Source organism: Elaeis guineensis, chromosome 1 (genome assembly GCF_000442705.2).
Source record: "Elaeis guineensis isolate ETL-2024a chromosome 1, EG11, whole genome shotgun sequence".
In the NCBI taxonomy this organism is placed as follows: Eukaryota; Viridiplantae; Streptophyta; class Magnoliopsida; order Arecales; family Arecaceae; genus Elaeis; species Elaeis guineensis.
Window position 1 is genome coordinate 20,676,346 of NC_025993.2, and position 26,621 is coordinate 20,702,966.

Genomic DNA, 26,621 nt, shown 5'->3' on the forward strand with positions numbered 1-26,621 from the left:
ATATATTTGGTTGTAAAATATATTTTCGATCGATTTTTTGGTTGTAAAATATTAAAAAAATTCGTGATTGAAAAATTGATCATAAAATACATGAATTGTTTTTTAATTTATAAAATATTTACATCATAAATAATCTGATATTTATTTTTCTTAAATTTTTTTGATTTTTATTGATTATTTGCGATGGAATTTTGTGTCACAAATAATTCAATATTTGTGATGCAAAATCCATTTTGTGTTGCAAGTATGAATTATTTGCGATGTAAATCTTTTACATCATAAATAATCTAATATTTATTTTTTAAAATTTTTAATTTTCATCGATTATGTGTGATAAAAAATTTACATCGCAAATAATTAAATATTTATAACATAATTCATTTCTACATCGTAAATACTAATTATTTACGATGAATAAGTTTACGTCGTAAATAATCTGCTATTTATTTTTTTAAAAATTTTTAATTTTCATCAATTATTTTTGATGTAAATTTTGCATCATAAATAATTCAATATTTGTAATGGAAAATCCATTTTACGTCGTAAATATAGCTTATTTGCAATGTAAAAATTTATGTCGTAAATAATCTGATATTTTTTTTAAAATTATTGATTTTCTACTATTGTTTTCAATGAAAATTTTTGCATTGTAAATAACCAAACATTTGTGATGAAAAGTTGATTTTTCATCACAAATAACTTGTATTTGCGAGTAAAAGCTTTACGTTGCAAATAATCGACAATTTTTTTTTTTATATTTGTGATTTTCATCAATTATTTGCGACGCACATTTGCATCATAAATAATTAAATATTTATGATGTAAACTAGATTTTGCATCGTAAATAAATATTATTTATGATAAAAGTATTTTTTATCATAAATAATTTATTATTTATGATGAAACTATTTTTGTGTCGTAAAAAGCTTTATTTACGATGAAAATATTTATGTCATAAATAATTCCATCGTAAAAATTTTATTTTCTTATAGTGCTATGATACGAAAGTATACATTAATAAACTATACATAATCAAAAAATAATTAGTTAGGATCAAAAAAATACAAGAGCAAGGGAAATAGATGAGCATCATTTTCATACATCACTCTATAAAGACCCATTATGAAGGAGCTAATCCAATGAATGATAGGTGCAAGAAGATTTAGATGTATCTTGGTCCTTCTATATAATAATACTGCATAAAATATGCAGGTATTAAACAAAGAACTCACAATAAATAATGAGATATAGAAATTCTACTGACTTACTCAAATTGATCTCCGTCAATATAGAAATCAATTGATGCTTCAAGATATGATGAGAGTATACATTCCCCTTCTCATGATAGGTGCATCTCCGTGCCAATCATATTGGCCTATTTGGCTACACCAATATTTCAACATCTATATATAATTATACTAGAATATCGATTGTGCTAAAAGAGATGAAGTAGAAAAAAATATTTTTAAGTGAATTGAATGTTTGATATATGTCATGCAAGCACATGATATGATGATACAAAAAATCATTAGTGACTTAATAATTAATACAAGAAAAATTTCTAAACCTCACTTGGGGAGGTGAATTTGCTTGGTTCTTAACTATCATAGCTCCATCAATGCAGTAGTTATAGGCTATAAAAATAAAAACAAGTAAGCATTTAGATCACTCTCACTTGTGTGTAAGGTCATACTTCTTTCATCCATGTTCCTCTCCTATTGTTTGTTCCTTGCATGTTTATAGATTTTAAGAAGGTATGACATGGCCTTTTTCTTCTTAGTAAGCTTTCTCTCATGAGTTCCTATTTTCACTTATTTGTATAATGAGGATATATATTTTATGACGGCACATTCCTTCTTGCACTCAATTTCAACCATAAAATTAGCTTGATAAGAACAAATATATTGGTACACAATAAGCATTCATATTACAATATGCACTACAAGAAAAAAGAGATTTAGCAGTATTTTTTTATTAGTGGATATGAAAAATTATTGATAAAATAGATTTTAGGTAGTATTTTTTCAAATCCGTTTGATAAAATTTTAATTTCCGACGGTCAAATTAATCACTAGAAATAATCTTATTTTTTCCGATGATACTATGAAATAGTTGAAAAAATATTATTTTTATCAGGGACCGTATCATTCCGCCACAAAAATGTTATTTTTACCGACCGTCAAAATTAAACCGCTGGGAAGGACCCTATTTTATCCGGCAATCTTTCTTAAACCGCTGGGATGGGAAAGATATGTATCGCAACAAAACCCAAAATATCCGCGCGCACGTCCCTCAGCTTCCTCTTTTGCGCGCCGGTTTTTTTTTTTCAGACCCTTCCTCTTCCGGCCGCGCGGGATTTTCTTCACACCCTTTGTCCTCCGTCTTGCCTCCCCAAATGCCGATAAGCATCACCGACATGCCGTCTCTGCGATCCATCTGACGGCCAGGAAGCCTCCGTCGTCTTCCCCCTAGGGCAGTGGGTGCCCAAGATTGCCGTGGACGCATACGTCGCTCCCAACGTCGTCCTCGCCGGCCAGATCACCGTCTACAACGGCGCCTCCGTCTGGAACGAATCCGTCCTCCGCGGCGACTTCAAGAAGATCACCGTCGGGTTCTGCTCCAACATCCAGGAGCGCTGCGTCCTCCACGCTGCCTGGTTCTCCCCCACAGGTCCCCCCATCCCCCAATCGATCCCTTTTTCGTTTGTTGTTTGAATTGACAAGCTTAGATCGGATCTTTTCTATTTCTCTTGACTTGATCTCAAATTTAAATGGAAATGGTAAAGCTTATGATGCTTAATTAGGTTGGAGATAGGGTTAGGGATGGGAATTTCAAGAATCCAAGGCCTTTCTAATGGTGCTGGGTGCCATGTTTTCTTTGCCAACAAATTAATCCTCTTCTCCTTTCAATCACTTCTAATTGCTCTTTGCTGCCGTAGTCAATGTGATAGACAACTGGTTCCTAGAAGCAGATAGGCTGGCTGGACCCCTCTGACATGCACTAGAAGGCCTACTCTGATATGCTGCACCCCTCAAAATCCAGCAAGCAGGAAGGTAGCAATTGGAAATAGATGCTGCCAAATCAGTAGTTGTCAAACATAGAGGGTGGCTCATTCAAAGAGAGATTTGGTTTAAAGGCTGGATGTATGGACTTTTAACAATGCTGCTAGCTATGCATCTTGATCTTTTAATCAGTCTTTAACTATAAAGACAGAACATTAAATGATCAGTGGGTTAATGATCAGTACCTTTTTAATTAAGATGCAAAATTTACATGACGACTCTGATTATCATACTCAACAAATATGTAACAAAATGATAAAATACAAATGTTTTTAAAATACAAATGTTTTGTTTAGTTACAATGTTTACAATAATTTCTGGATGTGCTTTTAAAATTAATACCCACACACACACGATAAATTTGTACTAGAAATAACTTACAATTTTTTTCCAAGAATTCTGTGCTTAGTTTAGGTAAATTTGACCAGTACAACCGAGTCTTATTTATGCGATCAGTCACCAAATGCTTTTTTGCTAAAAACTAAAAACTGTTTAATAAGAATGAGATGCAGGTCTTTTGCCTGCTAAATTCCCCAACCAAATAGAGCGTCCGAGCGTGTCATTGCACTGCCCAATCTTGCATTCATCGAGCACTGGGTCAAGAGCCTAAGACATCCTGCTCCGCATCCTGAATTCTGAAAGATTCCACATTTTGACACCGCATTGCAGGTTACATAAAAAAAAAAAGAGCATATTAATTAATCCAAAATCTGTTAGAAAACTGGATAAGCAGCATGTGTATATTTCAAAAATTTTGAAAACCGCAGTGGAAAACAAACGGGTCAAACTCTTTAACCCCCATGTGTAATAGATCAAATCTAATCTTACCCAAATTTAGGAGAAAATACATATACATAATTTGGAATTTAGAAATAAATATGAGATCAGTCTCATTATCTTGACATGGATAGATATTCATCACTTCTGATGATTACGGATTCGTAGATGCTCGAGTCGCACACGTATCCGCCCTCTACGGATTTTCATCGGGATCAATCTCGAACTGATTTCTCCTCGTAGAAGACTCTTCTTCTCAAGAAGAATCTTAGCCTTGAGCATTTTGATCAATATTTTGATCTGGATTGCAGAATCAACTCCTTGATTAACAGTTTTCTTCTTTTTCTCCTCGATTTTCGATCTCTAAGTCATCAAGCACTACCTCTTGGCATGTGGAAGAGAGGACACCTGACTCTTGGGCATAGAAAGGAAGAGAGGGAGGAGAGGAGGCGTGGAAAAGGGAGAGAGAAATTTTGTTGGCCAAAAATTCTATTCACTAGAAATCCTAGAGATATCCCTTTATATAGATACTATCTTGACACATACAAGGAACCCAATTATCTTAAAAAGGTAGATCTTTATTTAATAAGAATTTTCTATCTTTTTAATCTGATTTATACCAATTAAAATAAGATATAAATGGTATATAATCAGTCCCTTTAAGCATGTACAAGAGGCGTCATAGGAATACATGTCAGGTAGTTTGGCACCCCACAAAAGGATTTCTAGCCAAATAAGAGGAGGGCGTGGCCCCACTCTCCCTCCTCACTCTCCCTCCTCCACGCCATGTCACATAAGAGGGGGCGGGCCCCTCAGCCATATCCTGGGATTTGGCGCCCATTTCATGCCAAAAACAAAAGTAGGCGCCACCCTTTCTTTCATTTATTCCACATGCATATTTAGAGATAATTAGGAGATAAAGAAGAGATAATATTAAGATAATTATGCCAACTAATTGACTTAATCAAATCTTCTTCGGCTCACAATTAAGAGTCCAATTAAACTCAAATGGATTTAGGTTAGGTTCAAGGATATGGACTTGATCAAATCAAAGTTTCAAGAAGAATTAGGTTTAACCATGTGCTAGCATGGTTCTTATAAACCTAATAGGATTTCAATAAACCCTAACTCAATTAGAACTTCATAAGCTCAATTGGTAAATTCGAAATTAAATCTCTTAATGTGTGACCTCATAGGTTCCATTCTATCTGGTAGTGAGATATATTATGATCTCCATCACAATATTATCGAAACTCTTTTCGATGGCTTGAAATATTTTTAATTCTATCCTTCGAGGGCCATCGATCATCAAGATGATACCCAATGAGTCTCACAATCCACCAGTGATATCTAGTAGTATGTAGTGGTAATCCAATAGAATGAAAGTACGAATTCTTAGGTGTAATTATCGTATGATTTAGTCCTTTTATCGTGAATCCCGACTTGATGGAGGTCATGGAGAACTTATCAGATCTCATTGTCAGTCATATGCAAGATGGCTCGACTCGAGTTCATTTGTAAATCTTGTGAAAACTCTTTTCTAGTATTCACATTTGCTTTAGTCAAAGATTTTCTGAATTCAGTCTCGCAAATCGCATAGGACTTCACATTTTCTATCAAGGTCGATAGATTTCATTTAGATGAATCCTACTTTAAACAGCGAATCTGAACCTACTGAAGCCAACATACACAGCAAGGACCCATATGGCTAGAGACCAAGAGAACGTATAGTCAAACCCAATAGCCTCGTTGCGAATAGCCAATGACACCGCAGGTCAAAAGACCACTCACACCACTGTAGCATCAAGAAGACTATTGACGAGTGAGTAGACATTTATATGGTTCTCATGTTGGTCACACTCAGTGTCAATTGTTCTTTAACAACCACCTGCACTTTCATCCCAATGTCTCTACACCGTAGATCCGAGACTCATCTATCCACAAGGGAGGTAAACTGTATACCGATCTCAAATGAATTGATCACTATCCTCCGTGACGATCTTTTGATTGACAGCATTTAAAAATTAACCACTAATTAATGTATATCTCAAATTTTTGACTCTCTAAGAATATATAAAAATAATATTTATTAATTTCTAGGATAAATCATGGATCCATAAATATGATTGGAATGAAAAAATCTTTTATTGATAATAAAAAAGATTACAAGTACAAGTTCAGGCTTTGAAATTATATAATGTGTCAGCCAACAATTGACTTTTAGGACACAAATCTAACAAACTCTCACTTGACCTAAAGCCAATTGGCCATATACCTAAGATCCATCTTCTCAAGGTGAGCTTCAATCTTCTGTTAGCTGAGAGGCTTGGTCAGCAGGTCTGCCATATTCAGCGCGGAGTCGACTCTTTGCACCTCGACGAACTTCTTCACGAGATATTTGTGTATGATGTGAAACTGTCACTCACCTCGATGAACTTTATGGCGCCATTATTGTTGCAGTGCAATGCAATGACATCAGATGGCATCACACCCAGCTATGTAACAAACTTCTTGAACCAAAAAGCTTCTTTAGCAGCTTCAGAGGCAGTGATGTACTCGACTTTTATGGTCAAATCTGCAATGATCGACTGCTTGAAACTCTTCAAGCTAACCACACCATGATTACACAAGAAGATACACCCCGATGTAGACTTTTTATCATCGACATCAGCCATAAAGTTTGAATCGGTGTATCTCTCAACTTTTAGCCCTGATCCTCCACCAAAGACCAACATCAAATGCTTAGTCCTTCTCAAGTACTTAAGGATATTTTTAACAGCAATTCAGTGTTCTTCACTTGGATTCGCCTGATATCTACTTGTGACACTCACGGCAAGTGCTATATCAGGACATATACATAATATGGCATACATGAGGCTCCCTATTGCTGAAGCATGGATCTCCTCAGGTGTGTCAGGGCACATCTTCTTGGAGAGATGAATGTCATGTCTAAGGGGTAAAAGATCTCTCTTGGAGTTTTTCATGCTGAACCTCTTCAGCACCTCCTTTATGTACATGTGCTATGAGAGTCCTATCATTCTCTTAGATCTATCCCTATAGACTTTTATACCAAGAATGTAGGAAGCTTTTTCTAGATCTTTTATGGCGAACTCTTTTGACAACTATACTTTGACTGACGTCAGCATAGGAATATCATTCCCAATCAGGAGGATGCCATCTACGTACAATACGAGGAATGTGACAGCGCTCCCACTGATCTTTTTGTACACACACGGCTCCTCATTTTTGATGAAATCAAACATTTTGATCACATAATTGAAGCGAGTGTTCCAACTCCGAGATGCTTGCTTGAGTCTATAAATGGATCTTTGCAGCTTGCAGATCTTGTGATCACTATCACTGGACGTGAAACCCAAAAGTTGCTCCATATAGATATTTTCCTCAAAATATCCATTTAGGAAGACAGTTTTTACATTCATCTATCAAATTTTATAATCATGAAATGCTGCTATGACAAGCAGAGTACGGATGAATTTCAGCATGGCTATGGGCAAAAAGGTTTCATGATAGTCGATGCCTTCGCGTTGACTATAATCTTTCATGACTAACTTTGTCTTATAGGTCTCTACTTAATCATCCAACCCAATCTTTCTTTTGTAAATCTATTTAAACTCAATAGGTACAATACCTTCAGATGGATCTACTAAGGACCAAACCTGGTTGGAATGTATGGAGTCAATTTTTGACTTCATCGCTTCCATTCATTTCTCAAAGTCTATATCTAACATTGCCTCATCGTAGATTTTGGGATCATTCCTAATGTCTCTATCTCCCACAAAGAATGCTTCTTCTAAATCCTCTATAAGAATACCTAAGTATCTTTCCGGAGGACGGAAGATACTACTTGATCTACGAGGTGGAGGAATCACATCTACTGACTCATTCTTGGGTTCAGGTTCTTGGATTCGATACTCTTCAAAGACTTTCTCTTCGAGCTCAATCTTCCTCCCACTACCTCCATCTTGGATAAACTCTTTCTCTAAGAATACGGTATGATGGCTTACAATCACATTGTGATCTTCAGAAAGATAGTAGTAGTATCTCATGATTTTCTTAGGATATCTTATAAAATGAGCCCTAAAAAATCTAGCCTCTAACTTGTCCGCCTGCCGTTGCTTGACATGGGCCGGACATCCCCAAATCTTGAGATACTCAAGAGTTGGCTTTTTACCATGCCATAATTCATATGGTGTGGTAGGAACAGATTTAGAGGGAACTCGATTTAAAAGATGAATCGCAGTAAGCAAAGCATATCCCCAGAGAAAGTCAGAAAGATCTGTGAATCTCATCATGGACTGGATCATATCTAATAGGGTCCGATTCTTCCTTTCGGATACTCCGTTGAGCTGAGGTATCCCTAGAGGTGTCCATTATAAGACTATGCCATTATCTTTAAGATAGGTCCAAAATTTCTCACTAAGGTATTCGCCTCCTCGATCTGATCGAAGAATCTTTGTGAATTTTTTGATCTGTTTTTTTACTTCATATCTGAAATTTATGAACTTTTTAAAAGTTTCAGACTTTCAATGCATCAAATACATGAACCCATACCGTGAGTAATCATCGATAAAAGTTATGAAATAGATATCGCCACTCCTAGTTTGTACATCAAATGGACCACACACATTAGTGTGTACCAGGGCTAATATCTCAGTGGCCCCTTCCTCTTGTCCCACAAAGGGCAGTTTGGTCATTTTTTCTTGAAGGCACGATTTACAGACTGGATAAGATTCAAAAGTCAATGGTCCAAGAAGACCATCTTTCTCCAGTTTGTTGAGTCTGTCTTCTCCAATATGGCCTAGCCTAAGGTGTCACAGATATTTTTGACTGATCCTATCTCTAGGTCTCTTAGACCTTATGGCATTCACTATTTGCTCGTTAATATTTATACTTGCATCAGTATGCAAATGATAAAGACCGTCAATCAAGAAAGCACGTGCTACAAGTTTGTTTTCAAAATAAATAGAACACATGTCTTTATTGAAATGAAAATTGTAATTATCCTGTGCCAGTATAGAGATAGAAATTAAATTTTTACTGACTACAAGTACATAGTAACAGTCTTTCAAAAGTAAATTAAATCATAACGATAGTTGTAAAGAGTAGGTTCCGACGGTCACAGCAGTAACCCTTGCTCCATTGCCAACTCGAAGAGTGATCTCACCTTTCCTCAGCCCCCTAACTTCTTCAAAATCCTACATTGAAGTGCACAAATGAGCACTTGAAGCAGAATCAAGAATCCAACTAGAAGAACAGGAAACTATTAGATTAGTTTCAATAACGAGTATTTCAGAAGTACCTTCAGAAGGCCCATCTTTCTTCTTGCTCTTGACAGTTGTCAGGTAGGCTGGAGAGTTTCTCCTCCAGTAGCCTTCAATATTGCAATGGAAATATTTTTCTTTGTCGTCGGCCTTTTTAAGAATTTATTTTTTGGGCTTGGCCTCATTCTTTTGCTTCTTCGCGGACTTTTTCTTTTTAAAAGAAGACTTCCTTTTGGAGGAAGATCGTTTCACAGCTAGAACTGTGCCCCCTGAACCCTTCAAGGTGCCTTCTGCAGTTACCAGTATATTCAATAACTCCGGCAAAGTAGCATTGATCTTATTCATATGGTAGTCCATAATGAACTGCCCATATGAATCAAGAAGAGATTGGAGGATCAGATTCACTTGCAGTTCCTTGTCCATGTTCATTTCGAGCTTCTGAAGCTCTTCTATGTCCTTGATTATTATCAAACAATAATCATTGACAGACTGCCCATCATGCATCTTCGCTCTAAAAAGTCTTTGGGAGACCTCAAAGCGAGCTGTGCGATTCTGTTCACTATACAACTCTTGCAAGTGACCAACATCTCCCTGACAGTCCTCATATCTTCATGTTGTTGCTGAAGATCATTAGATATGGGCGTAAGATGTAGCACTTTGCCTTGTTATCTTCGTCCATCAATTTCTCAAGTGTAGTTCGTTGATTAGTGGATGGATGAGCAGGTAACGCAGGCACTTCCTGGTCTAGAACATGGGTAAGCTTTTCAGAATTGAGAATAATTCTCAGATTTCGGAGTCAGTCTTTGTAATTTGTGTCGATCAACCTATTTGTATCGAAGATTCGGACTAAGGGGTTTGAACTCGATATGGTTATTTCCAGAGAGAACAGTTTCTAGTTGATTTTATATTTATAAAATTGTTTGTTTTAAGGACTTTAAAAACAAACAAAGGCTTCCACTATTTTCTTGAATCTCCTATACTCTTCGGGTGGAGAAACGAAAATCTATATATGATCGATTTTAAGTGGATACTGCAGTCCCATTAATCTATACACACCTCACCTAACAATTATTGATGAGTACAGACCAATGAGTGGACAACATTTTGTCCATTGCTTCACTAAGCAAGATGCAGTGAGCTTGGTCTCTAAGTCCTGTGGTCTCACCTAACAATTATTGACACATTTCTTAGTTAAGTCAGACATATCGTTCACCAGCAGGCGCAAAGCCGTCATTTGGATCCTCACCTAATAGTTATTGGGTCCAACCCCATCTCTATCCTGAGACATCAAATGTCAATAGAGTGGTTGTACCTTTCCGATGCAATCGAACTACTATAATCAGTCGAGAACGATCAATGCCAGGAAGGCATCCGCATCTCTACAACGATGGAAGACCTCTATACTTAATATTTAATAAAGATATTTGGATTTAGATCTCTTCTAAATCAGCAGATCTGACGTCCGACTAATTAAATTAGGTTAGCACATCAATATATCTATCCATCCTAGTCGGCATGGGTAAATTCGAGTCAACAAGTAACCTAATACGAAACTGAATCTCTCAATATGGCCAGATAAGTTAAGATATATGGGAGTTCCTTCGTTGCTTTTCTTAGACACCAATCAAAATTGATCAGGTCAAACAAAGAAGCCAATTAAATAACCACCATCTAAATATTTGCCTTAGACACCAAATTGATCGATTAGAATCGATTAGGTTAACCTATTGAAACGGATCCGAACTGTTGAGCCAAATTCGATGTTGAGTCAATCAATTCACATCAAAATATGAATCGATTCAACCAACTACAACTAAACTTGATTTTGAGCTCCTTTGATGTAATCCTAATCATCCATCAATTAGGTTCAATCAACTGTTCAAAATCGAAAACGGGTTCTAGCCTGATCTAATCAATTAGACCCTAATTGTAGTTTGATCACTTAGACCTAATTTGTACATCCCATACCCACATACAACAAAATAATTTCAGATCTAAAAATAATTTTTAGATTATATTTCATTGTATGCAATTAGTGGCTTATGATCTTGAAACTGTTTCAGATCTAAACCTAATTTCATATATCAAATATATGTAGTTTTAGATCTAAATTAAATATGCATCACATGCACATTAAATTTTAGATCTAAAACTAAATTTACATATATCAAATATATATAAAATCAGATCTAAAATAATGATTAAAATATTTCAAAAACATCTTTTCAAAAATTGATTCACATCAAATTAGGACAACCTTTACAATATAGGAGGTAAACCCTATATCAGGACAACCTTATATCAGTTTGATGTCAATTTTTAATCATTCTAATTTCAGATCTAAACTCAAATTAAACATATCACATATGCTAATTTTTAGATCTAAAAGATTTGATTTAATTATTTCGAAAATAATTTTTAAAATCGATCAATCTTGTGCTAGGACAACCTTTGAAATAAGAGATAAATCCTATACCAGAATAATCTTATATTAGCATAAAATTGATTTTAAATCATTAAAACTTGCAGATCTAATCTAAAAATCAGATCATATATGTTTTCAAAAAGTTGTGGCTTTGAAATCACTGTTAAAAAATCGGGTAGACAGCATGTGTAGATTTCAAAAACTTTGAAAATTGCAGCGAAAAACAAATGAATTAAACCTTTTAACCCCTACATGTAATAGATCAAATCTAATCCTACCCAAGCCCAAGAGAAAACACATATACACAATCTGGAATTTAGAAATAAATATGAGATCAGATCTCATTATCTTGATGCGAGTAGATATTCACCGCTTCTGATGATCATGGATTCGTAGACGCTCGAGCCGCACATGTGTTCGATCTTTATGGGTATCCATTGTGATCAATCTCGAACTGATTTTTTCTCATAAAATTTTTTTTCCTAAGAAGAATCTTAGCCTTGAGTACTTTGATCAATACCTTGATCTGGACTGCAGGATCAATTCTTTGATTAGTAGCCTTCTTCTTCTTCTCCTCGATCTTCAATCTCTAAGTCACCAAGCACTACCTCTTGGCGTGTGGAAGAGGGGACATCCAACTCTTAGGCATGAAAAAGGAAGAGAGGGAGGAGAGGAGGCATGGAGAAGAGAGAGAAAAATTTTATTGATAAAAAATTCTATTCACTAGAAACCCTAGAGACTTTCCTTTATATAGATACTACCCTGACACATATTAGGAACCCAATTATCTTAAAAAGATAGATTCTTATCTCATAAGAATTTTCTACCTTTTTAATCTGATTGATATCAATTAAAATAAGATATAAATAATATATAATCAGCCTCTTTAAGCATATACAGAGGCGTCATAGGAATACATGTCAGATAGTTGGGGCGCCAAATCTTGGTGCCCCACAAAGAGATTTCTAGCCAAATAAGAGAGGGGCGTGGCCCCACTCTCTCTCCTCCACGCCATGCCACATAAGAGGGGGTGGGCCCCTCAGCTATATCTTAGGATTTGGTGCCCATTTCATGCCAAAAGTAAAAGTAGGCGCCACCCTTTTTTCATTTATTCCACATACATACTTAGAAATAATTAGAAGATAAAGAAGAGATAATATTAGGATAATTATACCAACTAATTGACTTAATCAAATCTTCTTGGGCTCATAATTAAGAGTCCAATTAAATCCAAATGGATTTACATTAGGTTCAAGACTATGGACTTGATCAAATCAAAGTCTCAAAAAAAATTAAGTTTAATCATGTGCTAGTATGATTCTCATAAACCTAATAAGATTTTAATAAACCCTAATCCAATTAGAACTTCATAAGTCCAATTGGCAAATTCGAGATTAAATTCCTTAATGTGTGACCCCATAGGTTTCGTTCTATCTGGTAGTGAGATATATTATGATCTCCATCACAATATCATCAAAACTCTTTTCAATGGATTGGAACATTTCTAATTCTACCCTTCAAGGGCTATCGATCATCAAGATGACACCCGATGAGTCTCACAATCCATCAGTGATACCTAGCAGTATGTAGTAGCAACCTAGTAGAATGAAAGTACGAACCCATAGGTATAGTTATTGTATGATTCAGTCCTTCTATCGTGAGTCCCGACTTGATGGAGGTCTTGAAGAACTCGTCAGACCCCATCGTCAGTCATATATAAGATTGGCTCAACTCGAGTTCATTTGTGAATCTCGTAGAAACTCTTTTCCAATATTCACACTTGCTTTGGCCAAAGATTTTTTGAACTCAGTCTCGTAAATTATATAGGACTTCTTCTTTTCTATCAAGATCGATAGATTCTATCAGGTACATTCTACTCCAAACAGCGAACCTGAACCTACTGAAGCTAACATATACAGCAAGGATTCATATAGCTAGAGATCAAAAAAATGTGCAATCAAACCCAGTAGCCTCTTTGCGAATAGCCAATGACACCGCAGGTCAAAGGATCACTCACACCACTGCAGCATCGAGAAGATCACTGACGAGTGAGTAGACATCCATATGGTTGTTGTATTGGTCACGCTCAGTGTCAGTTGTTCTTTAACAATCACTTGTACTTTCACCTCAGTGTCTCTACACTGTAGATCCGAGATTCATCTGCCCACAAGGAAGATGAATCATGCACCGATCTCAAATGGATTGATCACTGTCCTCCGTGACGATCTTTTGATCAGAAGCATTTTGAAATTAACCACTAATTAATGTATGTCGCAAATTCTTAACTCTTTAAGAATATACAAAAATCATCTTTGTTAATTTTTAGGACAAATCATGGATACATAAACATAATTGGAATGAAAATGTTTTTTATTGATAATAAAAAAGATTACAAATATAAGTTCAGATTCTAGAATTATATAATATGTCAACTAATAATTTATTTCTAGGACATAAATCTGATAAAATTCATATCTCAATGGTACTGCATTTCCACCATCTTGGCTGTTTCTGCCAGGGTAGCCTGAGAAGAAACACAACTGGGGTTGGATAACAAGGGAAAGGACATTTCCTTCCAGAGAAGGAGATGTTGTTCTTCTAGGCAGAGGAGAAAGTTGGAAGTTTCATAGAATTTTCTATGAATTTTTGTTGGGAATTCAATATAATGGTGATATAGCGAATGGGGTGTGATTCCCTTGATTATCTTGTATGGTATTAAGTGTCTAACAAAAAAAGTTGTCAGTTTTCATCATAATTTTGATGGTTAGAAAGTTATATTCTATGAAGGGCTTCATTCTTGGCATACTATTTCTGATTGTAATTTATGAAATGTTTATTCTGAAATGGAACATTAGTTACAGCAATATCACCTTTTTATGTACTTGGAAGCATACCAACCGACTCTTTTGTTCATGCATCCGATATTGTAAGATTATCTTTTCTAATTTGGTGGGAATGTTAGAATTTAGTGTCAACTTGTTTGTACTAATTTGTGTGTCACCTGATGTTGAGTTATAAATTGGCTAAAGCACATCTAATCAAGAGAAGCTGTTATCTGTTCAGGGGTTCATCTGACCCGAGAACGTGTGTGTAGTAGGAAATTTATCTATTACCCTGCGGAAAATGGTGAGGTTTCATTATTTTTGTACAGGCTTTGTTTACATATTACAATTCCCTGACGTATTTCATTGGAAATAATTGCAATCGCTTGCTCAAGTTATTTGTCATGATTGTTTTGTCGCCTGAGATTTGTCCATGCTCGAACTAAGGAAGATCCATGCTTAGCAAAATACAGGGGATCCTCTGTTTACTATTATGACATATGGTGGATGCTTCAATTCTATGTAATTTCATTTTTTTTTTTTTATTAAAGCAATTGATGGGTAATAGTGCTATCTAGGTTATGTTAATTTGAAATTATTATTTTTATTCAGTGAAAGAATAATGTCCTACAAACTAATCGCATATATGATGTGATGGGATGTTTTTCTATATTTTATCTTTCAAACTTATGTATTTGATATTATTTATTAATAAAGTTAGGTATCTTTGATTCATTATATGCTGCATCTTATACTTGTTTAAGATTATAATGAACCTCATAGATTACGACAATAGTTTCAAGACTATGATAAGATTATGTCAGTAAGACTTAAATCTTTGATAGCCCTGATCTAAAATATTTTCATTTATTAGTTCATTGAGTCGGAGATCAATGATACCGGTAAGATTGACACATCCTATATATGCTTGATGGAGAGGATGGTTGATCTCACAACCACTTGTCTGTGATACTAATATAATTATATGGGTGCTCATTAGAGAATGAGTTCACCGAATTAACTTATGAAAGAATATCTGATGGAGCCTTATTTGCATGTGAGCAGATTGTTCTTTAGTAAGAGTTGTGCAAGTGATCTTTAGATCTGAGATCACCATGGTACTTTGTGTATATGAATCCATATTTTGGTTCATTCTTTAGCTTGATTCTCTGATCTTTGTGTGGGTATTCTGGATATGGTGAAATGTGCATGAAGGTTGTGAGTGGTCAATAAGAAATAGGTCACTCTTAATAAGGGGAGTCAACATCCCATGTGATCTCATAGGACAATGATTCGGAAAGTCTTTGGTCAAAGCAGAATGATAATTAGAAAGAAATTTTTAATATATCATTAACTAAATCATCACATTCTGATCGAGATACATATAGATGAGCATTTGATTTTGATATGATTTTATATCCATAGCTCGTCTGGGATGTTGTATGACTGAAGGATTGAATTACATGGCAACTTGTCATTGAAGGATAATTTTGGTATTTCTATCAAATTCTATCTCTTCTTGATAGTCATGATACATTGGTAGATGTCAATCTTGACTTGTGGACTCGCAAGAATTAAAGAAGTTTAATTCGAGAATTAATTAGAAAGAGTTCTAATTAATTAGTGTAATTGGACTGATTTAATCTAATTGAACTAGGATTAGATCAAGAGTCTGGATCCACTGCTGGCTAGATTTGGAATCCAATGAATCACACACTTTGGGATTTGATCTTGATCTAATTTTATTTAAACTTATTGTAAGTTCTAAGGGTTAATTTGATATGCTAGCATATTGTGTTAACCCAAGTTCCCAATTTGGTTAGTTCAAAATGTTTGAGCTAGATTTAATCTATTGTTCTGAACCTAATTGGATTAGATCTATATTTAATTGGTTTCTTGTCTTTACATGGAAGTATTTCATGTGTGAAAGAGGTTCTCTATGCCACCCACCTGAATTCAATGCCAAAATTTATTGGTGTGGTAAAAGAAGAGTCATTCTTTTAATACATTTCTTTATTTCTCACTCCATTTATTTCTTTCACACATCATTAATATATGATATTTATGGTTGCAGAAGATGAGTTTTTCTGTACTTAGAACTCCTCCACATTATTTATTCTTGCATGAGGATTTATTTCTCCATATGAAAAGGTGGAGCACCATGAACTGACACCTCTTGGGAGACCCATGCACCTCTTCATTTCTTATTTATAGGCGACGCCCCCTATAGATTTTGGAGCAGATATCCTAGCATTTGGGCATGGGATAAGTGAGGATTAAGCATAAAAATTTGAAAAAAATTAAGTAAAAGAAGAGAGGAAAAAATAGAAAGAGAGAGAAGAAGAGAGAAAAAGGCAAGTGAGGGCTGCTTGATCTAGAATTTGATTTTTTCTTGTGTTGGAGTATAAAATCAAACTCTAGGTGGTGAGATCTCTTGAGAAGAGGTTTTTGGTGTGGTTCTAGTGGAGGAATCAAAGGCAAATAGATAGTGATACGATTCATTCTTGGAGAAGGACATCGACAGCATTCTTATGAAGAAAGGCTACGGTACTATTTCAATTGGGAAGGATCTTGATTATCTTCCATATGGATCACCGTTAGAGGGCTTCTACTTTGGAGCCTTATGGAGATCATTTTGCCATCTGATCATCTTCTTTAGGAAGTATAATTTCTATCTTATTGCATGCTTGAATGGTTTGATTAGAGTTTACACGGTGATTCTAGAGTTTGATTTTCGGTATGCTAATTTTAAGTGTCAAAATTTTTTTTATGTATGTTAAAATTTTTTTGAAATTCATATTCCGCTGCATGATCGAAATCGAATAGTGGTATCAGAGCCACTCTTGTTATATTCAATCAAACATGTGCTATTGTTGTAGTATCGATGTGATCTGATTCATATGATGCCGAAATGTTCTATCGATTTTTTGCATCAATTTTAAAATCAAAAATTATTTTTTGACTATGATTCAAGTATGATTTTAAATTTCAGTTGTTAAATTTTGAATTTATCATAATTTAAAATTTTATGATTCATGGTAGATTAATATTTCAATCGATTTTATTAGGGTGTATTGTTTCTAGCCTATTATTGACTTAGTCATGCATAATATGATTAGGATTTAGATATTGATTCAATTTGTTGACTCAAGTCAAATTTGACATTTGAATTGGACCAAAAGATTGAGTTCAGACCATAGTCAAATGGTATTGGCTCAAGTGTTGATCCAAAGTACACCCTTGTATGATTCTACTAATCATAACTTTTGGCATAGTTATATGAAAGATATTACAACTTGAATAGCATGTTACATAGCATTACATGATACATGAAAATTATTTTCATTCTTTTTATATGCATATTACATATGATGTAAGTGTTAGGATGTGTTAGAGATCTGTTTAAAATCCTCATTGAAAATTATATTAAGTTGTAGTGTCGGAATTCACTTGCTAATTGAATGTCGGATTTATTGATAAGTTGGTGTCTAGGAAAGTATTAAAGATAATTATTTAATTAGGTCTATTTGCTTATCTGGTTAAGTTGTTGCTATCTAAGGAAAGTATCGGGGAGCCTCCCACCTATTTATCTGGCCATTCTGGTCTATTGAGTTTCGAGTTTGGATTACTTAGTGTATATTTGATGCTTACAGCATTTTGGATATATTGCTTTATTGTGTAACCACAAGACAGCATCATTTAGATATGACTGTATGAAAAGGAAGGGTCTAACTTAACTAAAATATTATAGTTTGTTGTGTAACCACAAGGCTATAAATATTTTAGAGGCAGGAAGATGTTGAGAGTTGTATGAGATGCAATTGAAAAGAAATTTTCTACCTTTGAGCTCATGAAGGTTTATTGTACAACTACAAGATCTTTTGTGAAGAATTAGGATCTCAACCCCACTAAAAAAATCAATAGGATTTCTCATTTATTATAGGAGAGGGTGATGGTATTCGATAAAATAGTGGAAGTAACAACTAGATAAAAGATCTAATCTAGTTGTGCATATTATCATGAGTAGTTCGCTTATATTGGTTCCTTATTATTGTAAATTAATCTGCATAATGGCATCCTCACTTTTACTGCGTGGCATACTTGATGCCAATAAGTTGACCAGATCCAATTATGTGGACTAATTGAGGAACCTGAGAATTGTTCTCACATAGAAAAAAATCTCATATATTCTGGATATCTCTGCACCCGATATGATCGATGAAGATGCAATTGAGGAGCAAAGGGCTACATACAAGATGTGGCAAGATAACAATGTGACTGTCAAATGTGTCATACTTGCCTCTATGAGCAATGAGTTTCAGAGGCAACATGAAGACATGGATGTTTTTTCCATACTTCTTAATTTAAAGGAGTTATATAGAGAACAAAGTTGGATTGCTAGATATGAGATATTTAAGCAGTTGTTTCATACCAGGATGAATGAAGGCACGTCCGTGCAGACTCATATCCCAAGATGATTGATCTGATTACTCGTCTGGGACAGTTGGATTTTGCAATGGATGGTGAGCTTAGTCAGGATCTAATCCTACAGTCACTCTCTAATTCCTTCTCATAGTTTGTCATAAACTATCATATGAACTAACTGAACACCAGTCTGTTTGAGTGCTGCTTAATATGTTGAAGATAGCAAAGAGCCATTTCAAGGGTGAAAAAGCTTCAGTTCTTCTTATGGATAAGATCTTTAAGAAGAAAGACAAGAAGGTTTATAAGAAAAAATTGAACCCTAAGACTAGCATCTCCAAGAAGAAGGCGAAGAAAATTTCCGTCAAGAATACCTGTTATCAGTGTGGCAAAGAAAGGCACTGAAAGAGGAACTACAAGGACTACCTTACAAGTTTGAAGCACAAAGAAGCAAATATTGCTAAAGGTTTGTATATGATACAAACTTATTATTAAATACTTCGACTTCAGATTTTTGGGTATTGGATATCGTCTGTGGTTCATACCTTTGCAAATCATTATAGAATCTGTAGAATATAAGGAGTCTGAATGAAGGTGACTTCATGCTGTTCGACATTAGTGGAGAGTCCATTCTGACCGAAGCTGTAAGAATCAAGCTGTTGAAGTTGTCTTTGGACAAAATTTTAGAATTGAAGGATTATTATTATGTCCCTAACATTGATAGAAATATTATTTCTGTATCTATGTTATTGGAACAAGATTTTAAAATAAGAGGAAAGGGCAAATAATTGCTCTGTTTATTTTTTTAATGAATATTGTGGAAATGCTTTTATTGATAATGATAATATTTTTTATGTTAATCAAATAAAGAAAAGAAAGAAAGAAGATGTGAATATCACATATCTCTAATACTGCCGACTTGGTCATATCAATGAGTCAAGGATTAACAAATTATACAAAATTTTTTCTTTTGATTCTTATAATTTTGAATCATATGGAACTTGTGAATCTTGTCTCATGGATAAAATGATCAAGACTTCATTTACTAAATATGGAGATAGAGCTAGTGATATTTTGGGCATAGTACATACTGATGTTTGTGGTTCAATTTTGACTCAGACCAGAGGTGGATACTCCTACATCATATTTACTGATAATTTATCTAGATTTGGATATGTGTATTTAATGAAATACAAATCCAAAGTCTTTGATAAGTTTAAGGAGTACCAAAGAATGGTTGAGAAACAAACTAGTAAGACTATCAAGGCTCTTCGATCTAATCGAGGAGGCGAATCCTTAACTAGTGAGTTTCTTGATCATTTAAAAGAAAATAAAATTTTCTCTCAATGAACTCCTCCCTACACTCTATAATTAAATGATATTACAAAAAGAAAGAATTGAATATTATTAGATATGGTGTGGTCTGTGATGTGCTTCACAGATCTTCCGATCTCTTTCTGGGGTCATGCCCTAGAGACTGCTGCACATATTTTAAACAGGATATCTAGTAAATCTATCTCTAGTACTCCATATGAGATATGGAGAGGTAGGAAGCCAAATCTTAAGTATTTTAAGATTTGGAGTTGTCTTGCTTATGTCAGGAATACTGAAGGAAATAAGTTAAATGCTAGGTTGGATAAATATAGGTTTGTAGGTTATTCTAAGGAGAGTATAAGATACTACTTCTACCATCCTACTCAACAAAAGATATTTGTTACTATGCATACTATTTTCTTGGAGAAAGAGTTCATCCAAGAAGGCAGTGGGAGGACAGTTGAACTTAAGAAAGTTCAACACGTAGTCTATCCAAAAGCAACATCTGGAGAGTTCAAAAGTTAATCCTCAACCTGATGTGCCCATTGTTGAGGCATAATCATAACACACATCTTCTCTCCGAAGGTCAGGTAGAGTGTGTAATGTACCATTTGGGTTTGTCATTGAAAATGACAACTCATCATATATCATTAAGAATGATGATCTCATGATCTATTCGAAAGTAGTCATGAGTAGTGACTCTGACAGATGACTTGAGATCATGAAATCTGAAATAGATTCCATATATGTCAATCAAGTTTGGACTTTGGTTGATGCACCTGAGGATGTGACCCCAATAAGCTGTAAATGAGTCTTCAAGAAGAAGATTGGAGCAGATGGTCAGGTAGAGACCTATAAGGTCAGGCTAGTGGCAAAAAGTTTCAGACAAAAGCAAGGTGTTGACTATGAAGAAATCTTTTCACCTGTAGCAATGCTCAAGTCTATTAGGATTATGCTTGCTATAGTTGCATATTATGACTTTGAGATTTGGCAGATGGATATCAAGACTGCTTTCCTTAATGAAAATCTTGAAGAAGAAGTCTATATGACTCAGCCAGAGAAATTTATCTTCAGTGGGAGGGCAAATCAAGTATGCAAGCTAAAGAAATCTATTTATAGATTAAAACAAGCATCGAGAAGTTGGAACATCCGTTTTGATGAGACAGTCAAATTGTTTAGCTTTATCAAAAATCTGGATGAACCATGTATGTATAAGAAGACTAGTGAGAGTACTATTATCTTCTTGATCTTATATGTGGATGATATACTGCTCATTGGGAATGACATCCTTATATTGCAATCGATCAAAATATGGTTATCTTAAAAATTTTTCAGGAAAGACTTGGATGAAGCGTCCTATATATTTGATATAAAAATCTATAGAGATAGATCGAAAAGGATGCTTGGCTTATCTCAGTTTAGGTACATAGATCTTATATTAAAGGTTCAATATGGAGGGAAATAAAAGAGGTTACTTACCCATGCATCATGGTATACAACTCTCTAAGAAGATGTCTCTCAAGACATCTGAAGAGAAAAATAGAATGAGTTCTATTTTTTATGGTTCGGCTGTAGGATTGATTATGTGTACTATACTATGTATCAGGCCTGATATGTCTTATGCTTTGGGCATTATATGTAGATTTTAGGCAGATCTAGAGGATGATCATTAAAAAGTTATGAAAAATATTCTTAAGTACTTGAGAAGAACTAGAGATATTTTTTTTATATATGTTGGATCTGATTTGAAATTGGAAGACTTTACTGATTTCAGTTTTCAATCTGATTCGGATGATAGCAAATCCATATTTGGATATATGTTCACCCTATATGATGGTGTAGTGAGTTGGAAAAGTTTCAAACAGTAAACTTTTGCTGACTTAGTCATTGAGGTTGAGTATATAGCTGCTAGTGAGACTGCTAAGGAGGTCGTCTGAATGAAGAAGTTCATCTCAGAGTTGGATGTGGCTCATGAAATTGAACAATCAGTACCTCTTTATTGTGACAATACTGAGATAGTTACTCAAGCTAAAGAATCAAGATCTCATCATAAATCCAAGCACATCCTAAGGCGGTTCCACCTCGTTTGGAAGATAGTCGAAAGATGCGATGTAATCGTTGAGTGAGTAGACATTAAGAACAATATAGCAGACTCGTTCATTAAGATCTTGTCATTGTAGCAGTTTGATCGCCACCTAGATTGCATGAGCATCAGGTATAAGGGCGATAAGTTTTAGTGCAAGTGGGAGATTGAAAAAATAATGCCCTACAAGTCAATCACATACGTGATGCGATGAGATATTTTTCTATATTTTATCTTCCAAACTCATGTATTTGATATTATTTATTAATAAAATTAGGTATTTTTGATTCATTATATACTGCATCTTATACCTGTTTAAGATTATAATGAACCTCATAGATTACGACAATGATTTTAGGACTATGATGAAATATTTTTAGTTGTTGGTTCATTGAATCAGAGATCAATGATATCGGTAAGACTGGCGCATTCAATGTATGCTCGATGGAGAGGATGGTTGATCTCACAACCACTTGTGTGTGACACTAATACAAGGATGTGGGTGTTTATTAGAGAATGAGTTCACTGAATTGACCTACGAGAGAACATCTGATGGAGCCTTATTTATATGTCAGCAGGTTGTTCTCTAGTGAAAGTTATGCAAGTGATCTTTAGACCTGATATCACCATGGTACCTTGTGTACATGAATTCATATTTTGGTTCATTTTTTAGTTTGATTTTCTGATCCTTATGTGGGGTGTTTTGGATGTGGTGAAGTATGCATGGAGGTTGTGAGTGGTCAATAAGGGATTGATCACTCCGAGTAAGGGGAGTGAATATTCCATGTGATCTCACAGAACGATGATTTCGAAAGTCTTTGGCCAAAGTAGGATGATAATTAGAAAAAAATTTCTAATGTATCATCAACTGAATCATTATCTTCTGATCGAGATATATATAGATGAGCATTTGGTTTTGATATGATTCCATATCCATAGCTCGTCTGGGATATTGTATGACTGAAAGGTTGAATTGCTTGTTTGATATTTCTATCAAATTTCATCTCTTTCGAGTAATCATAATACATTGCTAGATGTCAATCTTGACTTGTGGACTCGTAAGAATTAAAAGAGTTTAATTCGAGAATTAATTAGAAAGGGTTCTGATTAATTGGTACAATTGGGTTGACCTAATCTAATCGAATTCGGATTAGGTTAAGAGCTTGGGTCCACTACTGACTAGATTTGGAATCTAATGGGTCACACACTTTGGGATTTGATCTTGGTCTAATTTTATTTGAACTTATTGTAAATTCTAAGGGTTAATTTGATATGCTCGTATATTGTGTTAACCTAAGTTCCCAATTTGGTTAGTTTAAAGTGTTTGAGCTAGACTTAACCTATTGCCTTGAATCTAATTAGATTAGGTCCATATTTAATTGATTTCTTGCCTTTATATGGAAGTGTTTCATGTGTGAAAGAGGTTCTCCATCCCACCTACCTGAATTCAATGCTAAAATTTATGGATGTGGTAAAAGAAGAATCTTTCTTTTAATACATCTTTTTGTTTCCCACTCCATTTATTTCTTTCGCACACCATTAATATATGATATTTATGGATGTGGAAGAGGAGTTTTTCTGCACTTGGGACTCCTCCACACCATTTATTCTTGCATGAGGATTCATTTTCCTATGTGAGAAGGTAGAGCACCAAGAGTTGGTGCCCCTTGGGAGACCCATGCATCTCTTCATTTTTTATTTATAGGGGACGCCCCCTATGAATTTTGGAGCAGATATCCTGACATTTGGGCGTGGGATAAGTGAGGATTAAGCAAAAAAAATTTTGAAGAAAATTAAGTAAAAGAAAAGAGAGAAAATAGAAAGAGAGAGAAGAAGAGAGAAAAAGACAAGTGAGGGCTGCTTGACCTAGGGTTTAGTTTTTTCATGTGTTGGAGTACAAAACCAAACTCTAGGTGGTGAGATCTCTTGAGAAGAGTTTCTTGGCGTGGTCCTAGTGGAGGAATCAAAGGCAAATAGGTAGTGGTACAATTCATTCTTGGAGAAAGACATCGGCAGCATTCTTGTGAAGAAAGGCTGCGGCACTATTTCGGTTGGGAAGGACCTCGATCATCTTCCATGTGGATCATCGTTGGAGGGCTTCTACTTTAGAGTCTTGTGGAGATCATTTTACCATCTGATCATCTTTTTTAGAAAGTATAATTTCTATTCTATTGCGTGCTTGAATGGTTTAACTGGAGTCTATAAGGTGATTCTAGGGTTTGAGTTCTGGTATGCTAGTTTTAAATGTTAAAACTCTTTTTATGTATATTAAAATTTTTTTGAAATCTATATTCCGTTGCTTGACCTCAATATTCAGCTTTTGTTTTTGTAATTTGCTTCATGTTAACACGCCATACTTTGTTGAATTGAGGACATTCCTCATGTTTCAGAATATTGTCTATAATCAGTAATTATTTCTAGTTCAAGAAATTTCATAATGTAGGTTAAACATTTGTATAAGGCTATTGTGCTTAATTGTTCAACATATTTAGCTACACTTTTATATCAGTGCAGCTATAGGCAATCTGAGGCCTGTTATATTTTAATTAAATATTGGTCATGCAGGTTTGGAAAAGAATAATTTTGTAGTTTCCAAGTTGGTATTCTGTATTCCTCGTTATTGGATTTTCATATTACTCATATGTGGAGTTTGGCAAACCAATGATTGCATTATATCAGTAATACCAATGATTGCATTGTTATATATTGTTTTATTGCTTGCTCTTGTTGCACTTTTTGTTTATTTAGGCTGATATTTGATGAATATAATTCTTGTTATGAATCATATTTTTTATTTAATTACAGAAAAATCAGGATATAAGAACAAAGTCCCAACAAGCTTGCACCATCAAGGTAAATTGATCATTCCTTATATTCATATCATATTGATAAATTATAAACTCTTTTTATAGGAAGGAAATGAGGCCATCTTGAACTCTTCAAGATGGCCACACAAAATTGAGGTGGCATGTGGAATGTTTATAAGTAAAAATCTATCAAAAATGGTCGGTAATACTATTCTAGGGACCGAATTTTAGGAGATTTATATTGATTTTGTAAGGGTGCAAAATGAGTTGTTGATCCGGACTGATGGACTACAACAAGTTATTGATGATGCTATTGGGTCAACAATTGCATGGCCTTCTACTTTTATATGTATTATAGCTTTTTATCTATTTTTTATTAATCTTTATTACTCTTATATATTATTTCTTTATGGGCTAATTATGCTTTTCTTTCTTTTTTTTTTTTTTGGCAGATTGAACTTGCCAAGCAATGATGTGAAGCTTCTAATCATTAATGTATATATATAGTCATTTTTTTTGGTCTACTTGGGATAATAGGGTTTTTTTTTTAATCAAAATGTTAAAAGATATATCTACAATTTTGTTTAAAAAATTAATACTTTCATCACACTGTTAGTTTTGTTACATGAAAACCTCTTCCTATTGTGAACTTTTATTTCCTTTACGAAGGAGTAGATTCTCATAGTGAGTGAAAGTTCATTTCAAAATTTTGATTAATTATTTATTTTCAGGCTCTAAAGTGGCTTTAACATGCAACTGAAAAGAAAATATGTTGTATTCATGTTATTATATTATTTATTTTTTGAAAAAATAACATATAACATATTATCAGCGGTCATATTCGCTGTTAAAAAGTTATTCCTATTGGTCATATCTGCTGCTAAATATATATTCACAATGATAAAAGCACTGCTAAATATTTATTTCTAATGGTTAAAATTGTTGCTATAAGATTAAAATTTTTCCTGCAAACAATCCTAGTGGTCACAAATGACCGTTGGAAAATGTTTTTAAATCTTTGTCTAGCAGTTTTGACCGTTGTGATATGTTTTGTTTTCTTAGCGGTCATAATTGCTGATTAAAGTCTTATTTTTTCTAGCGGTCATGACCATCAGTAAAAGCTTGAAATACAATAGTGACGGTACCTTCTCCAACGGCATAGCAAGGGTTGGAAAAATTGCTGGTAAATCATTTTCCAATGATTTTCCTTTCTTTTACCGGCGAATTTAACCACTGCTAAAACCCTTATTTCTTGTAGTGATGAAAACCATATCTTCAACTATAAATTAATAAAAACTACCTTCACAACTTCACTACTGTGAGGGATATTCGGGTCCACTTCAGTTAGATGGACCTCTTCACCTACAAAAGAATACTTTAGCCTCATGTAATAATAAAGATTATTTAGGTTAAAAATAACATCATATCTAAATTTTCATATTACAACTACAGTATTGTACTCACCTCAGTAGGAGCTACATCCATGCTTATAATGTCATCAGCTGGCATTAAACTCTTGTCATGGAGAATCTTCTCAATGCACAAAAGCCTCAAAGGCAAGAATCTATACATTATCCATTGTGACATCCTCGATAGGTTGAGGATCCTCTAAGTAGAAATTATGAGA

At 34.5% G+C, this 26,621-nt stretch overlaps 1 protein-coding gene across 1 annotated transcript; it reads left to right on the forward strand.

Annotated features, from left to right (window-relative positions):
* The first annotated feature begins 183 nt into the window (after positions 1-183).
* Positions 184-25,594, forward strand: LOC140855770 (uncharacterized). The gene is made up of 5 exons (XM_073252503.1): positions 184-244; positions 2,407-2,670; positions 14,610-14,672; positions 24,993-25,040; positions 25,447-25,594. The coding sequence occupies exons 1-5, from the start codon at positions 184-186 to the stop codon at positions 25,449-25,451; spliced, it is 441 nt and encodes a 146-aa protein (XP_073108604.1). The 3' UTR covers positions 25,452-25,594.
* Positions 25,595-26,621: the final 1,027 nt, after the last annotated feature.

What these genes read in the sequence shown, in the direction of transcription:
- LOC140855770 (XM_073252503.1), top strand. Translation starts at nt 184, where the DNA reads ATGGAATTTTGTGTCACAAATAATTCAATATTTGTGATGCAAAATCCA. An exon ending in AAATCCATTTTGTGTTGCAA is followed by an intron (nt 245 to 2,406) that starts GTATGAATTATT and finishes AATGCCGATAAG; the next exon opens with CATCACCGACATGCCGTCTC. An exon ending in CTATTACCCTGCGGAAAATG is followed by an intron (nt 14,673 to 24,992) that starts GTGAGGTTTCAT and finishes ATTTAATTACAG; the next exon opens with AAAAATCAGGATATAAGAAC.